Source organism: Miniopterus schreibersii, assembly GCF_964146895.1.
Source record: "Miniopterus schreibersii genome assembly, chromosome: 17".
Classification (NCBI taxonomy): Eukaryota; Metazoa; Chordata; class Mammalia; order Chiroptera; family Miniopteridae; genus Miniopterus; species Miniopterus schreibersii.
This window is the reverse complement of record NC_138117.1, coordinates 33,132,244-33,149,617: the sequence shown is the minus strand read 5'-3', so window position 1 is coordinate 33,149,617 and position 17,374 is coordinate 33,132,244. Positions and strand designations below refer to the sequence as shown.

General features: G+C 48.7%; 1 protein-coding gene across 2 annotated transcripts; it reads left to right on the top strand.

The window, feature by feature from the left end:
• The first annotated feature begins 2,807 nt into the window (after positions 1 to 2,807).
• Positions 2,808 to 11,205, top strand: KLHL38 (kelch like family member 38). 2 transcript variants are annotated; one of them, XM_081116425.1, is made up of 4 exons: positions 2,808 to 3,020; positions 3,213 to 5,014; positions 9,145 to 9,250; positions 10,129 to 11,204. In XM_081116425.1, exons 2-4 carry the CDS (start codon positions 3,626 to 3,628, stop codon positions 10,416 to 10,418), a joined length of 1,785 nt encoding a protein of 594 aa, XP_080972551.1. In that variant the 5' UTR covers positions 2,808 to 3,020; positions 3,213 to 3,625; the 3' UTR covers positions 10,419 to 11,204. The 2 variants fall into 2 exon arrangements, with proteins under 2 accessions (XP_080972551.1, XP_080972552.1); XM_081116426.1 differs by having other exon boundaries at positions 2,815 to 3,020; positions 3,424 to 5,014; positions 10,129 to 11,205.
• The last annotated feature ends 6,169 nt before the right edge of the window (positions 11,206 to 17,374 follow it).

Sequence of the window (17,374 nt, the reverse complement as noted above, 5' to 3'; positions counted from 1 at the left end):
CCAACAAAATGGGGCCTGTTTTTTCTAAACTTTAAAATCCAGCCCTGCCAGGCGTGGCTCAGCGGTTGAGAGTTGGCCTAGGATCCAGGAGATCGGGGTTCAATTCCCTGTCAGGGCACATGCCAGGGTTGGGGGCTCGATCAATGACTCTCTCATCATTGATGTTTCTATCTTTCTCCTTTCCTCTCTCTGAAATCAATAAAGATTTATGTTTTTTAAATAAATAAATAAATAAATAAAATTAAATCCAAAGGATTCATTAAAGTTGGTCAGACATTGACACTGCACACCGGGGCTCATCTGAACACCTGACAGGGCTGGATTCCAGAAGGTCTAAGTAGTTAGGGAATGGAGGAAAAGATCCAAGATTCCCCTACAGTGGATGGGCCATGTTACTTCACTCCCAGAAATCCCTGCCTGCTGCCCTCACAACAAACCCTTGGCTGGCTCATCAGCTGCAAGGGAAATAATACAGGCATTTCAGATCAACGAGGGAGTTATTTGTCCCTTGTGCTGGCTCCAAGGCCAAGGATTAAAGTACTAACTATGGAGTTGGGAGGACCTCAGTTCAGTTTCCAGCCTTGAGCTTAACTCTTGCTGTGTGGTATGAAGCAATTATTTCCCTTTTTTACTTCTTCATGTTATTGGATTTGATTAAAATGGGGGACATCCAGGGCCACTCCGAGCAGCATTTGTATCGCCGTCTGATGGATGTGCACCAAACTGTACAGGGCAGGGCAGCCCTGCTAAACTTATACAGCAGGTGGGGCACGAAGGTCACCCAACAGAGCTCCCTCTCCTTCCCTAGTCTCCATTCTGTTCAGCTCATTCAGGAACTATATATATAATTCACCCCCTACGTGCCAGACACTGTGCTAGACACTTGGAACAGAGATCATTAAAACAAGGTTCTTGCTGTCCAGACACTTCCATTCTAATAAGAGAGACACAGACAGGTAAACACAATTGCAATGAGGTATGAAGCATGTAATATTAGAACTACGTGGAGGGAATGGAAACAGTACAGAGGAGTCAGAAACTGTCTCGTGGGGTCAAGGAAGACTTTCAGAGAAGCGGATACACAAACTAAGTTTTGAAGGGTGAATAGGAGTTCAGCAGTGAAAAATGAAAGAGACGGCAAAAAGAATGAAACATGCAAAGGCACAGAGCAGGAAACAGGAACCTTGGGCCCTTTAAGGAATTTGGCTACTCACCTGTTATATCACCAGCATGGTTCAGAAGTCCAGGAAGAGTCACCAGCTCTGATAGCTGCACAAACAGCTCCTCTTTCTAATATCTTGCTTGTTTCTCCATGGGTCTCTGACCCCCGTGGTTCAGGTCTTCTGCCCCTAATTCTGGCCCTGAGGGCCCTGGCCCCAGTGACATGTTGTGGATATGCTTGCCTGCCATTGACCTTCCAGACTCTTTAGGGCATGATCTCTGCAACTGTGAATGAGAGACACTCCTCCCTGTGGTGCCCTGTGGTGCCCTATAGGCCAGGTCAGTTCAGCCTCCCCAACAAGGACCAGACACATACAAGAATCTGTAAGTTGTCTGGTGGAGCTAGGATAAAAAAAGTTAAGTGGGAATTTTCAGGAGACCAATCTGATTCCTACAAAGGAGTCTGGACTTCATCCTGCGGACATGGGGAGCCACAGAAGGGCAGGTTGTAGGGGACTGGCAGGTTCTGATTCGTTTTCCCCAGGGTTACATTGGTGGTGACAGAGGGGTGTATCGGAGGGAGAGAGACTGGAAAAAACTGTCTTGGGAGGGTGTTGCAATAGTCCAAGCGAGACTGAGGTGAGAAAGCCAGGCTTCCCTGCACTCACTGCTGGTGTCCACAATCAGGACCTCCCTGGAGGCAGGGGCAGGACAGGCCTGGGTCCCTGGTACTCATCCTCATGGTCTATAGCCTTCCACCCTGGTTCTGATACTTACATTTGATGGCTAACGCCTACCCGTCGCCATCACCATTCTCTTCCTGCTCCCCTCCTTTCTTCTCCGCCTTCCCTGTCTCCCTCCCCCCCGCCTGGTGTCCCTCTGTTGCTGCTTCTCCCGCTCTCCCCCTCCAGCTCTCTCCCCCTCCCTCCCTCTTTCTCTCTTTCTGCAACACCCTGAGCAAGAAACCTTGCCTCCTGCCTCTAGCTCAAGCCTTTCTAAAAGGTGAAAACAGAAAAGTAAAACAAAAGCAAGCCAGACCTGTAAGAACTAGCTGAAGAGCGGCAGTGGGGTGTGGAAGGGCACCGCTGCCCTCATCACTTTGAGACAGAAGCCTCTGGGGTCAGGAGAACCAGCAAGGTTTCCAGGTCTGCCCGAGTCTGGAAACTCTGGGATGCTTCACACATATTAAAAACAACTGTTGTCATGGATTCCATCATCTCAGAGCCTGGAGGAGGGAATCACAGCCCTCTCCAGTGATTCTGCCACACAGGTAGAAATAGGTCCCATTAAACAGCACCCCTGGGCCCACATCCTGGCTTCCCTGTGACCACCCACCACCTTCCTCTTGTCCAGAACTAGCATCAGTAACTATCCCCAGGTCACAGCAACCTGTTTACAGACGTCTAGAATTCCCAGGCATTTTTAGGACAAGGGACTCGGGAGGTTTCCAAGCAGACAGCAAAGTCTTCACCAAGAGAAGCCGTTCCTTCAGATCTATTTATGCCGATGTAAACACTTGCCAAGGAAACACGGCGTGTGGGCATGCGCGGCCCCGCCGGCCCTGGGGTTGCTGCAAAAGGCAACTGGAAAGTCACATGTCCTAACAGTGGAAAGTACATATGCAACTATTCTTAGCCCTGGAATGTATACACTGTCTCCCTGCCCAGCAGTTCTTTCACAGAGCTCTAGAAAACTGTGAAAGCGCCTTTAGCATAAACAAACCCAGAACGCTCCCGGGGCAAATCATTTGCCAACTGAAGGAAAGGCCCAGGTTTATGGTTTCACTTGGAGCCAGAGGTGGAATCTCCGGCGAGACCAGCCGGACCAGGCAGCGGTGGCTGTCACTACAGCAAAACAAGGTAAATGTCTCTAATGTTTCACTCTTCTGCAGGTGCACTGCCAGGTGTCGTGCAATAAACCCCACCCAGGGTGTTGTTGGGGCTCTGCTTTCTATTTATCTATTTCTCTTTAAAACTAAACCCTAAAGAATTTGTGAAGTCATGTTTTTAAAAACATTGCAAAGGTCCATTTTCATCCCTGCTTCTGTCTAGCTACCAGAGGGCCACGCCTCCAGAGTGACTAACACCCAGCAAGATGCTTCGATGAGTTTCCTAAATAACAGAAGGCCGAGCATCTGGAGAAGGCTCACAGACTTCTGCTGGTCAAATGCGTGGATTGTTATTTTGCTTCGGGCTAACATTTCAGCCCCTGACAATCAATAACTTCCAACAACCTCCATTGTTTTCGTTTGTTTTTTCTCAGATTATCTGAAGATGTTATTTGCCTGCTACCTTTCAGAGTAATCATAACAAAAAGAGAGGTGTCAGCTGTGAGGTCTGGAGGGTAGGTGGCCTCCCCTTCCAACCTTCACTAAGCGATATTCTTGGCGATACCCACGAGCATCTTGGTGAGTGGGCACAGATGCTCTAAGTCTCGGGGCTGCCACAGTGAAACCCTCCAGCGCATGCTCCCTCTTGGGACTTCTCCCCCTCTTAGCAGGATGGATGAGGAGGCTTCAGATGGGCTGCTCTTCAAAGACCACGACTTCTCCTCTGACTTGTTGAGGCAGCTCAATGGCTTAAGACAAAACGGAATCCTGACTGATGTGATCATCTGTGTCGGGGCCTGGGAGGTCCCCTGCCACCGAAACGTGCTGGCAGCCAGCAGCCCCTACTTCAGGGCCATGTTCTGCAGCAGCTTCCGGGAGAGCGGTGAGGCCAAGGTCCAGCTGAGAGGCATCGACTCCGCGGCCCTGGACCAGCTCATCCTGTACGTGTACACCGGGCAGGTGCGCATCATGGCCGAGAACGCGCTGCCCCTCCTGGAGGCTGCCTCCATGCTGCAGTACCCCAAGCTCTTTGAGGCCTGCTCCTCCTACCTCCAGAGCCAGCTGACCCCCAGCAACTGCCTGGGCTTCATCAGACTCTCGGACATCCTAAGCTGCGAGACCCTCAGGAAGACAGCCAGGGAGGTGGCCCTGGCGTACTTCCCGGAGGTGGCCGCATCAGCTGACCTGAAGGAGCTCTGCGCCTTGGAACTGAGGGACTACCTGGGGGACGATGGGCTCTGCGGAGAGGAGGAAAAGGTGTTTGAGGCCGTCATGGTTTGGGTCAAGCACGACCTCCAGGCCCGGGAGCGGTACGTGCAGGAGCTGTTCCAGCTGGTCAGGCTTCCGTACATCCACCCAGCCTTCTTCCACCACTTCATCGCCAACGACACCCTCCTTCAGTCCTCACCCTCGTGCCAGGTCATCTTGGAGACGGCCAAGAGGCAGATGTTTTCTCTGTATGGCACCACCAGCGTCCCAGACCCCCAACCTCCGTGGCATGTCCCCCCAAGGAACTCTTACCAAGATTTCCTCATCCTCTTGGGTGGGAGGAAGGACAGCCAGCAGACCACCCGGGACGTTCTGCTGTACAACAGACAGACGGGCCAATGGCAGAGCCTCGCCAAACTCCCCACCCGGCTCTACAAGGCCTCCGCCGTTGCCTTGCACCGCAGCGTCTACGTGCTGGGAGGCATGGCCGTCGGCGCAGGGAAGGGTGTGCCCAGTCACCACGTCTACACCTTCTCCCTGAAACTCAACCACTGGAGGCTGGGACAGCCCATGCTGGTGGCCCGCTACTCCCACAGGAGCACTGCCTATAAGAACTTCATCTTCTCCATCGGAGGGATTGGAGAAGGGCAGGAGGTGATGGGCTCCATGGAGAGGTATGACAGCGTCTGCAACGTCTGGGAGAGCATGGCCAGCATGCCAGTGGGGGTTCTGCACCCTGCAGTCGCTGTGAAAGACCAGAGACTCTACCTCTTTGGGGGAGAGGACATCATGCAGAACCCTGTGCGCCTCATCCAGGTAAACGGCTGGCCCTTCTCATCATTTACGCGAGTGCACATACACGCATGCACACATACAAACACACACATACACACATGCATGAACACACACGTGTGCATACATATATGCACATACATTGACACGCATAAATGTACACGTGTATGCATGTATGCATGTGTGTACGCACATGCATACATGCATAGGCACACATACATATAATACCCATATATATACTTGTCATCTGCAAGGGGGAGAAAAGAAGGAAGACAGAGAGGAAGGAAGGAAGGAAGGAAGGAAGGAAGGAAGGAAGGAAGGAAGGGAGGGAGGGAGGGAGGGAGGGAGGGAGGGAGGGAGGGAGGGAGGGAGGGAGGGAGGGAGGGAGGGAGGAAGGAGAAGGGAGGGAGGGAGGGAGGAAAGGAGTTTAATTTCAACAAGATTTTATCCATTTACGAGTTCTTTGTGTAAGATTAATATATACAAAGGTACATCAGATACAATCCCTATCCACAAAGAGTTTATCTTTATTTGAGAAAAAAATAGTATATTTAGAAGTTTAAGCTATAGCACATTGAACATCAGATTGTGATGCCCTACAGGAACCTGGCAGGTGCTCCTAACCCAAATCAGTGAGGCCTTAAAGAAGATTCCCAAGCACTGGTCCACAGTCTCCTACCAAATCCCCTGGAACCGCCCTCAGGTCTGCTAAATCAAAATCTCTTTGTGTGGGGTCCTGGCATTTACAAAAGTCCCCAGGAGAGTCTACGGTACAGCCAGGCTGCAGAGCCCCTGCCTTGAGTGATAGGTAGATGCTAACTTCACTCACAAGCATTCTGAGAAGTGTAATTAAAAAGACAAAACTTTCAGAATATTAAGGGTTTCCCAACATTATGCAAATTCTAGCAATGTCTGAAGTCCATCTAATGACATGAAAACCTTAAATAGCAAGCCTATCTATAAAGATAATAGAGGAGGCCCCTGAGACTTGTTGGTTCATTTGTAAGAGTGATATTGAGCCCCAACCACGGTGAAGGCCCAGGGGACACAGGCAGGGGCAGTAAAGTGCACTTACCCTCCAGAGTTATGAGACCGTTGCAATTCAGATGCTGACTAGAGGGGTGCTTTAAGAGCATGGGAATCAGGGAACTTTGGAGGGGACTCTGTGTGGCTGGTGTAAGCTGACTGAAGCTGAGAGGCAGGTGAGGATGGTGAGTCACAGAAGATGGAAGGATGTGACACGGACAGAGATGGGCGGGTAGCTACTCTGACTAGATGAATCTGCCATCTGCAGCAGGAGGCAGAGTCACCCACGGAGAGACGGGTGGTGTTCCTGGGCAAGGGAGCAGCTGGCACAGAAAGGGGGCACAGCCTGTTGCATGGAGAAACCCAAAGCATGACAAAGTCGCTGCCACACAGACCAAGGAGGAAAAAGGAAGTGTGCACCGAGGAGCTGGGGTGGGGGTTAGACCCCACATAATCTCCATGAGCTCCCTTCCCAAGCTACCTCCTCCCCCAAGACTGCTGCCTCTAACCTCTCCTACAGAAATTCTGGAACATTCTTGGGGGATGGGTGTTTATGGAGGAGATGCTGATCTGGCAGGGCTTTCTAGGCCTTGCCCAGGAATCAGGGTTTTAGCCTGAGAGTAGCAGGGTGGGTGAAGTAATCAAATTTGCATTTTTTAGAAGCTCCCTCTGGAAACCTTGTGGAGAAGGGACTGGAGGGGAGCTGAGTGGACAAAGGGAAGAGAGCTGGGGGACTCTTCTAGAGGTCCCGGCAAAGGAAGATGGTAGCTTGAGCTAATCGGTGCCAGTAGAGACGGAGAAAACTAACAAACTCCAATTTAATTCTTTTCTTGTTTTTTTTTTCTTGCCTTCACTGCTCCAGCCCATATTTTCGGCTCCTCCCTGATCATCTAGGCAGATTCTGAGCCTATTCCAGATCCCACTCACTCCCTTGAGCCAAGAGAGACAAGCTCCCCTCCCCTCCAAGCTCTGGCCACACCACACAGATGTAATAAAGTGCTTATGTGTAAAGCCAGAGCCCCTCCCTCATTTTAAAAATTAATTTTCAAAATAAAGTCAACAAATAAAAATAAAAATTTCACATTGCAAAATTATCAACTTCCTAAGAATAAATACAAGGTTCAAGAAAGCTTTTCAGTTGGCATTTCAAGAAACCCGTAGTATAATGAAACAAGACCCTTGCCACACCACCAACAGGTGAGTGACCCTTTTCCGCTGCAGCGATGAGAGGGAGGAAAGGGCAAAGTATCAATTTGGAAGTGTTTCTTATCTATTTAGCATTAGCTTTTAAGTGGAAATTTTATTCATTTAGATGGAGTTTAAGAGGAATGCTTGGGGTTACTTGATGGAGATGGGGCAGGTTGGATTTTCGGGCACAGGTCCAGAGGCTCCTCTGTAGGATGGCTCCTCTGCATGCATTCCTGTAGGAACTATACTGCATGCATTCCTGTGACCACATGTACCTTTCTACCTGGTCTTCTTTCTCCCTCTATTGTTGGACGGCATTAAGTAAGTCCTTTACCATAACGAAGCATCATTTCCTCCACTGGTCAGAGACCATCCTTTGATATCCTTGCCCCAGCCTCTGGGGTATTATGAAGATTGTGAGCAAATGTTTAATCTATTTTTGAAACCATACCCAAAGCTGATAGAGAACCAAAGGCCAGGAGTTAATTACTCAAGTAAATGAAACAGCGCTTGTTTTTCAGTGTCACCTACGTATTTTCAGATAAAACCATGTGGCTTGACAGCCATTGTGATCATCCCAGTCTCTAGCATTTGGCCTCCTCTATGCTTTACCAACTTAAAGGACTGACAGAGACCTCAAGAGGTCTCCAGTCTCAAAAGCCTCCATCAAGGAAGGCCACACCTACATGGCCTCAGGCAGAGCCATGAGTGTGGAGATTAGGCACATGGACTCTGGGCTCAACCAGACCAGCTCTTCTCTCACTCAGCTGTGTGACTTTGGGCATGTCACTTAACCTCTCTGAGTCTCAATGTTTAATCTGAAAAATGAGGGTAAGTTATGGTACCTACTTCATTGGATGGTTGTGAAGATCAAATTTGGTTAAATGACAAAATAATGATAACAATAATGTCTTTAATATGATGGCAATTATATTTTATACAAAAAGAATTTCTAGTGAAGAATACTGTGCTGGTTTCCTCTATAAATGAATGTTTTTGGTCTTTCTTTTCTTATATGAAGCCCATCCTATGTTTCTAAATTTTGCCAGTAACAAACTAATTTACATTTGATATTTACACCTGAATATGAGAAAATTAACAGGAAACCATGCGCTGGGAACCATGATTCGCTCTGTTTCAGAGCACAGCAAGGAGCGCTGCTCCCACCCCTGCTCTTTTTTCTTTCTTCATGCTTCTTTGTTTCTATGGTTCTACTGACTTTCAAGTATGAACTGTTCAAGAGCCTTCTTCACATAGCCCCAAACTTACTCTTGACTCTAAAACTCTCTCGAATACACTGGAACAATTAGAAATTTAAACATGAGCAAGAAATAAAAATAACTGAAAAATCATTGATTTCACGAATATCCAAGTTGCTCCATTTCTCATTAGATGAGAAAACTGTTCCAAGCAAGGTAAACAAACACATGCTACAGTGCATAACTCTTGGTCCATTCTATAGAAACACAACCCCTGATCTCATGGGGTCACATGAAGACAGATTTCCAGTAATATTCTTCTTTCTGTTATTTAATTCTATTTTTTATTGATAGTAATATACCTACATCTAAAAATTGGAATAATAGTGGAAAGAAACAAATCACTCCTATTTCACCCTCTTAATACTACTTTTTAAAGAGGACCATGGTGTTGTTTTTAATATGTTTTTATTGATTTTAGAGAGAGAGGAAGGGAGAGGGAGAGAGAGAGAAACATCGATCATCAATTGGCTGCCTCCTGCACCCACCCCACTGGGGATTGAGCCCAAAACCTGAAACCCGAGCATGTGCCCTGACCGGGAATTGAAGCAGCGACCACTCGGTACATGGGAAGACTCTCAACCAACTGAGCCACACCGTCCAGGGCTTAATTACTACTTCTATCTTTAAAATATATATATCACTTTAAAATGCAGTGCCATGATTCTACTTCTCTCTCAGGTTTATCACATTTCCAGAAACACGTGGTTCAAAATGGAGACACGAATGATCAAGAATGTGTGCGCCCCTGCGGTGGTGCTTGGCGAGCGGATTGTCATCGTGGGAGGTGAGTCTGAGCAGAAGATTGCCAGGCTGGGCACAAACTTGGCATCTCTCATGGAAAAAGGGTCACTAACAGACAGACGTTCTGCAAGACTGTCTGTACAATCATATCCCTCTAGCTCAGGGAGTGGGGACAACTTGGCAAAGTTCTTTCCTCATCTACAAGTTTCTCCCTGTCGTTTTCTGTAAACAAGAATGAAAGAATACCTATTTCACAGAGTTGTGATAATGAAATGTGCTTCACGTATTGAAAGCATGTAGCACAATCCCAGACACATGGCAAACACTCAAAACACGTTTGTTCTTGTTAATATCAGCTACTGATGGAGCATTCCTCTGTACTCACAGGATGGTGTCATGGCAAGAGGACTGGTTTGGGGGTTGGAGAGATCTGGGTTCACATTCTGACTCTTCCACTCACTGGGTATACTCTTCGGCAAGTAATTACTCTATTTGTGCTTCAGTTTGCTAGTCTGTAAAATGGGGATCCTCAAAGGACCCAACTGATAGGGCTGTTGCGGGGACCCATTTCTGAATTCCCAAAGGTTCCTTCTTTGGATTGCTCTAGCTTCTTGAATAGACATGAGAGAGAGATGGAGAAGCCAGTGAGGCTGAGAACGCCACTGGAACCCGGAGGCTGCTCCCAACTGAAAACTGGCTTATGCGCTGTCTTAACTTGGGGTTAGGAATGCCCCACATTAAGGGCAAATCCCATCTCTGCCACACACTACACCTTCGGTAGGTTACTGAAACCTTCCACCCTGTAGCTCAGATTCCAGCCTCAATGTTAGGCAATGGCAGAGATCAGACACATCCCACACTACTGACTTCTAGTCCCAAATGAGCAACACTGACCTTGCCGCTATGCCACTTGGCTTTCAGGTTACACGAGGAGGATTCTAGCTTATGACCCTCAATCCAACAAGTTTGTCAAGTGTGCGGACATGAAAGACCGGAGGATGCACCACGGGGCCGCCGTGATGGGGAACAAGCTCTACGTGACGGGCGGACGGAGGCTGACCACGGACTGCAACGTCGAGGACTCGGCCTCCTTTGACTGCTACGACCCCGAGACAGACACTTGGACATCCCAGGGACAGCTGCCTCACAAACTCTTTGACCACGCCTGCCTCGCTCTCCAGTGCATTCCCCACACTTCCACCTCCCCGTGAGGTGGACAAGAAACCTAAAAATGACCTGTCTTAGTCCAGGTGCTCTTGGTGCCGGAGACAAAACCCAACTCCAAAAAGCTTAACCCTAAACAGGTACAGCAGGAGCTCACAAGACTGAAAGGCCCACAGTCTGGAGGCCTGGAGCCAGGCATACTGTTGGGAAAACTCTCTCTCCCTTTCCCTCTCTCTCCCCCTCCCTCCCTCCTCTCTCTGACTTTCTTCTACAAACAAGTGTCTTTATCCACACAGTGGGAGGACAATGGCAACTGATGTGTCCAGACTCACATTTTCTAGCTCTGAATCTTCATGAGAAACTACCATTATCCATATTATAGCCAGTAAAAAAATCAAACCAATGCTGATTGGCCCTTTTTGAATTCCATGTGACCTCCTGAGCCAGTCGCTATTTCCAGGGATCATGCTCCTATAACTGGCTAGTCCTGGATGGTGTCCCCTACAGGCAGAGGTGGGGTTAATGATTGTTGTTGACAGCCTATCTGAACTGCACATAATGGCATAGAAGTGGTTCCCCAAATGAAGACATGCTGAGCTGACTAAATCCACATCTGCCCAGAACACCATGGAGATTGGGAACAAGAGAGCTAAGAGATCCAAGAGTCCCTGGCAGCACTTGGTCCAGGTGGCAGCGTGAGAGCAACTGGCCATGACTGTGTTCCTCTGAGTCTAGGGATGCAGTGCATTGGAATTCCAGAAAGTATGTGCAGCTCAGAATCTAGTGTTTGCAGCATTGTCTGTGCTGCCAGAATAAAGTTTGTTTCTGTTGCCAAGTGATGTTTTTCTCCAGCCTCTGGGGAGCTATAAACCTGCAGAATTAATCAGGATTTTCATTTTGGTAAATGTTATGAAAATTGATCTTCTGAGGAAAGCCAACAAATTCCTTCAGAGATTACAGCAATTATTGCCCTCCCAGTGCTGGCGCTGACTTTCCAACTGTGGCCCTCTTTATCTCAAAGTGCCTCCCACATTGGCCCAGTCCCAAGCTCAGGAATAAACTGAAGCTGGCCACACATTACAATCACCTGGGAAGGTATTTGAAATTGGGACCGACCCCCACTGGAGATAGACAGATGGGGATTCTCAGAGGTAGGGCCCAGAGCGCTGTAGTTTTGAAAAGTCTCTCAGGTCATTGTAAGGTGCAGTCAGACCACCACACTGCCCAGCTGTGGGCACTGACGACCTTCATGTGCTGGTCCCATCGCCATCCTGTCCCAGCCAGCCCTGTCCCAGCCCAGCAGTGTGGGCAAAGTCCTCTCTTGCTGCCCTGAGTCGGGCACCGGAGTGCCCCCAAGCTGAAGTCTTCCTCCCTGTCCAGCTCACAGGCCCATGTTCTGGACTTTTCCTTTCTTCTTAGTTTGTATTTTTTTACACTTTAGTTCCTCCTGCTGGGGTCTGAAGCTCTGCCCTGGTCCCATACCATTTGGCTGTGGTACAGACACCTGCCCAGATTGTCAGCCCCTGCTCCTCGGCCTGGATGTTGTCCCCTTAGCTGTTGGTTAACCCCTTACTCCAACTATTCTCTTTGAATCTCTCTACTCAGGCTCTTCATCCCCCTCTCCCTGAAAATGTACTTGTAAAGGCAACCAGTGACTCCTACAGAGCCTAACCCGGCTGCCCATTTTCATTTCTCATTGAACTTGACCGGTCAGCAGCATACGGCACAGCCGATCTTCTCCCATCTGAAAAGACCTTCCTCACCCCACCTCCAGGACACCACTCACCCTTCTCCCAGCCCCTGCAGCTCGTTCCTGTCTCCTCATTTGCCGACTGTGAATGGTGGTGCTCCCCAGTGCTCCGTCCATAGACTTTCTTGTATCTCCTCTCACTCCCGGTGAGCAAGCTCAGCCAGCTCAGGCTTTGAACACCATACAAACGCTGCTGATTCCAGTTTCCTCTCATTCAGGACTCCACTGCTCGCTCTCTGTCTCCACTTTAGTGTTAAACAGAAATAGCACTAAATATGTTCAAGATCACTCCCTCCTCACCAGGCCTGCTCCTCCTCTAGGCTTCCCCATCCTGGAACAGGGCAACACCTTTCTCCCAGCTTCTCAGGCTCAAAGCCTTGGGCACTACTCTTGACGCTTTTCTCTCATGCTCGCCTCCATTTGTTCCAAGTATATCTGGAGCCCAACCGCATGTCATGACCCACAGCTCTAAGTCAAGTGCAAGCTGCCATCTTTTCTCACCTGAGCCGTTACAATCGTTTCATCACTGGTCTCTCTGCTTCCATCTTTGCCCAACACAGCAGCCCATGTGATCTTCTATAAGCATAAAAGTAAGTCAGAATAGGTCATTGCTCTGTTTAAAATCCTCCAAAATCTTCCCAGCTTTCTCAGGTGACCTTCAGGCACCTGCAAGATTGTTCCCCCACCCAGCCCAGCTGTGACTCTACTCGCATCTCCTGGGCTCATCCCCCACGATGCCCCCACACCCACCCAGTGTTAGTCACACTGGCCACCAGGCTCACACATTGCAAGCAAGTCTCCACTTTCTGTTTGGACTCTTGCTGTCCCCCCACCTGAAAACACTCTCCCGGGATATCATACCCAGGTGGTTCACTCCTTCACCTCCCTCAGGTCTCTGCTAAGTGATGCCTTCCCTGAGGGCCCTTATCTGATCCACCCACAAGTCCTCTCAGTGACATCCTGAAACAGACCACAAACACCTCCAGTCCACTCATCTCCATTGCCCCTTCCCCGAGTGCACCATCCTCACCTCCTGACCAGCCTCCTAATGCGCTCGCCTACTTAAAATGATTTTGTGGCTTCCCAGAGACCTTGGCATAAGCCCTCAATCCTTAATCCAGCCTTTAGGGCCTTCTAAGGTCCAGCACCTATCTCCGTGGCCTCATCTTTTGCCTCTCTTCCCTCCCTCACCCCCACAGCTATCTCTGCTCCACCCACCCTTTATTTCCCCTCCTCTCTCTCTTGCCTCAGGGCCTTTGCACATGCAGTTGTTCCTGCCTCATACATGCCTCTCTCACCTCTTCGCCTGATGCAATTTCAGTTTATACCTTCATACCAGATTAAAAGTCACTGCACCAAGGAGGCCTTCCATGCACCCCACCCACACCCCCACCCCAGCCTGGGTCAGCTTTGCCATTAAATGTCCCCATCGGTCCCTATACTTTCTGTATTTTTACCTTTGAGGCTCTTATCCTATTTGTAATTACTATCTTCCCTTCTAGACTCTTGTATCTGCCCTGTTCTCTGCATTCCGAGGGCTGGACTCAGTGTCAACCACCTATATATAGATTTTCAATAAATATATGGTGAATGGCTTAGAGAATTAGTCAATGACATAGAGGCCAAATCTACAGAGGGTTGTGCGTGTGCGCAGGAGGTGAAGCGCCCCAGATGATCCTGCCTTTCTCTCTCCCCCACCCTTTCCCAATGGAGTCTGGCGAGCCTGGGTGGGGGAAGAAGAGGTGCGGTCTGCCTGGCTCAAGCCTGGAGGGTGAAGGGTTTTATTTAAAGAAGCCTATTTGCCTGGCATTAAAAGCGGGACCCTTGCACTGGTAAACTCTGGGGCTCCCAACAGTCCTGTCAGGGACTTGCTAACGCCCAGACTTTCTCTTCCCTCCGTCTCAGTCCAGTCCTTAATAAGCTGCCAGCATTTTCGGCTACTCGGAGCTTGTCCAAGTCTCCTTGGGGCACAGAGCAACTATGGAAATTGCCCACTGGGTTCTATAAAGAAAGATGGCACTAGGGCCAGGCACGTTTGGACACACGTGGCTGGCCAGCTTCGTGAATCAGATAAGACGCCTCTGTGGCAGGTACATTCACACAGCTGGGCCCATATCTGAACTGGTTGCAAAACAACCCTCAGGACACAAGGCATCCTTTCCAACCTGCCGAGGAGGATTCAGTCCAAAAAGAAAGAGAGGTTTTGGCACCAGGCTTCCTTGGTCTCCCCAGCTGAGCAGAGTCACAGTACAGAGCTGAGGTCAAAATATATTTAGCCGGCAGCAGTTAAACTGAAACATTTCAAGTTAAAAATGTCAACTCTCCTGATGAATCATTTCAACAGGCAACAGGGAAGGAGGGGAAGTGGAATGAGGGCTAAGCAAGAAAACACTAATGAAAATATCAAACACCCTGTCCCAACATAAACCAGTGAGTAGGACAGGAGCCTGAGCAGAGAAACAGTGACAGATGGAAGAAGCTGCAGCAGGGAGAGTGGGAACTTGGGCCCTGGAAACCTCTCCCAGCCCAGACCTGACTCGCAGCAGGCAGGGGCCTTGGAAGAAGTTCCGCCAGGAGGCCAAAATGACAGAGACGTGGCCGTCCTCTAGCAGAGCAGCGTGGCCCCAGCAGGACAGAGTGGCTGGCATGCTGGCCCTGCCCCGTTCAGACCCTTCCTGACTCTCTCCCCATGAGCAGTGTGGCTCCAAAGGTGAGCTCCTGACCTGGAGCCTCGTCTCCCCTTTAGATGCCTCTTTCTTGTGACCCTGCCTCTCCTGCATCCACTCTCTCTGGTGAACAACAGAAAGTCCCCAGTATCCACTTCTTAAAACCAAAGTCCCAACCTCAGCTGAATTTACCTCTGTCTCCTGTACAAAAAACTATAACGTCCCAGAGGACAAGGACTGTAACAGGTTTTACTCAAACACGTTGTCCTTCTTAACATGTCTGACACTCCATGCCCTACTCCAACATGCTCTGCATGTCCATGCCTCCGTGCCTTTGCACATGCTATTCCCTCTGCTAGATTGCCTTTCCCTGCCTTACCTGGCCTTTGCTTCCTCTGTGGAGTCTTCTCCAACCTTTCTCCCCTCCCTCCCTTTACTCCAGCTCCTTTCACATCGTAGCACCATAAAGACTTGTTGAATGGAACTGAAGGGGAGCTCTTCACAGGGCAGAGACAGAGACTTGGCCTATGAACCTGTAGGCCAAGTTGAGTCAGTACCTGGGACACAGACGATGCTGACATATTTGGGGAAAGAATAAGTGGATGCATAAGTGAATGGGTCCCGAACACCATTGGGCTGCTCTGAGTGAAAACAAGGGCTTAATTATCAGACACATTGGGGTTTAAATCAGCCAGGAACAAATTGTATCTAACCTTTAAAAATGATTATTATGGACCTATCTGACAACAATGAAAAGTGGACCGCAGAGTATGAGATGTGATAAGAAGACAATTAATTACATTGTTGTTTTCCCTAGAAACCCTATTCAAGACCAGCCAGAAGTGCACAGCGGTGGCCTTCATATTCTTTCACAATTCTGGAGGCTGGAAGTCCAGCATCAAGGTGTCGGCAGGGCTGTGCTCCCTCTGAAGTTTCTAAGGGGGAGGGGGGGTCCTTTCTTGTGTCTTCCAGCTCCTGGTGGCTCCTGAAAACATTGCCATCCTTGGCTTATAACTGCATCACACTGATCTTTGCCTCCATCATCACATGGCCTTCTTCTGTGAGTGCTCTCTTCTATCTTTGATTAGATTTAGGGCCTGTCCTAAGCCAGTATGATCTCATCGGGATTTTTACTTTATCGTATCTGCAAAGACCCTGTTTGTAAACATGGACACATTCTGAGGTTCTGGGTAGACATGAATTTGGAGGGAGGCACTATTGAGCCCACTAAGGATACCAACTCCTCCAAGAAGGCATCCGTGATGCATGCACCTTCACCCCACTCTGCCTCAGGCCTGGCTGTGGTGACCCTGACTCATCCTCATCTCCCCCTGTCATCAGGGGCATCTGCTGGGCAGGGACCATGTCTTTCACTGCTGTAGCGTGAGGCCTGGCACTGACAAGATTCTCAGCAAATGTGTGTTGACCCGAACAAAATCATTTCATTTCAGGGGGACTAGCAATTTTTTAATAAACTTCAAAGACATTGTATACAAGACACAGTTTCTGAGCCACTTCTCAAAAGTCCAAGAAAAGTAACATTTGCCAAGTGACAATCAAGAAGGAATTAGGGTCCATGAGACGAAGCCCAGGGCCAGGCATAAGCAATTATCTAAGAGGACTACTCTGTTAGCACAACGTCACCCAAAGTGTCCTGTTCTCAGTGTTGACAACATAAGCCTTTGGGGTGACGTCAGGAGAAGACTGCACCTCAAAGCAGAAGCCAATGCTGAGAGTGCTTGGGGAGGTGGTCTGGTTTTTGAAATGTCAGCTCTCACGTAATCTTATAGGAATTCTAGGCTCCCATTCAAGTGCCACGTCATTCCCTTCTTGTGGGGAATTTGGGTTTTGTTTCCCTAAAGATATCCACAAGTCTCTTTTGCTCTTCATTTCACTTGTCTGATTTAATTAGGATTCCAGGGTCTGCGGTCCAGAATTTCCCAGTAATGCTCCCATTACAAGCCAATGGGCCATAAAATGGTGCTTTGGGGACAAAGAGATCCAGGAATCTGAGGTGCTTATAAATTAGGAAGACGTAGGCACAGAGGTATGTCCTATTCAAAATCAGAGGTTGTCTTTGCAGTTTCCCCAAAAGACCTGTCAGCTCTACCCACATTCAGAGACAAGAGGCCACCTCGGGGCAAGTGCATAATCAAAACCTTCTGAAAGGGACTGGAAGGGAAGCAATGTGGAGACATCTGTGCTCAAGATAAGACTATAGAGAAAATAATGGAATTCATTAGCACAGCCTCTGAGACACTTATCTTTTGTGGAGTGCTTGAGAAGAAAACAGAATTAATCCCCACTTTGGGTATAGATTTATTTGGCTTACTTATCTGAAGGACAAAAGTAAGAATGCTAATGGGTTTGAGGGAGCCCAGATAATTCTGCACTCAAGACAAAGATCACCGGTGTCTATGCACATGGGTGTAACAATTAGCCCTCAAAAAAAATGTTGGGTGAATGAATGAGTCAATGAATAATAAAGGCTAATATTATTGTCCATTTACTGTACCTACATTAAGTACTGTACCTACATTACCTAGCTCTGTTATCACAAGAACCTCCCAGCACCTCCTCAGCACCC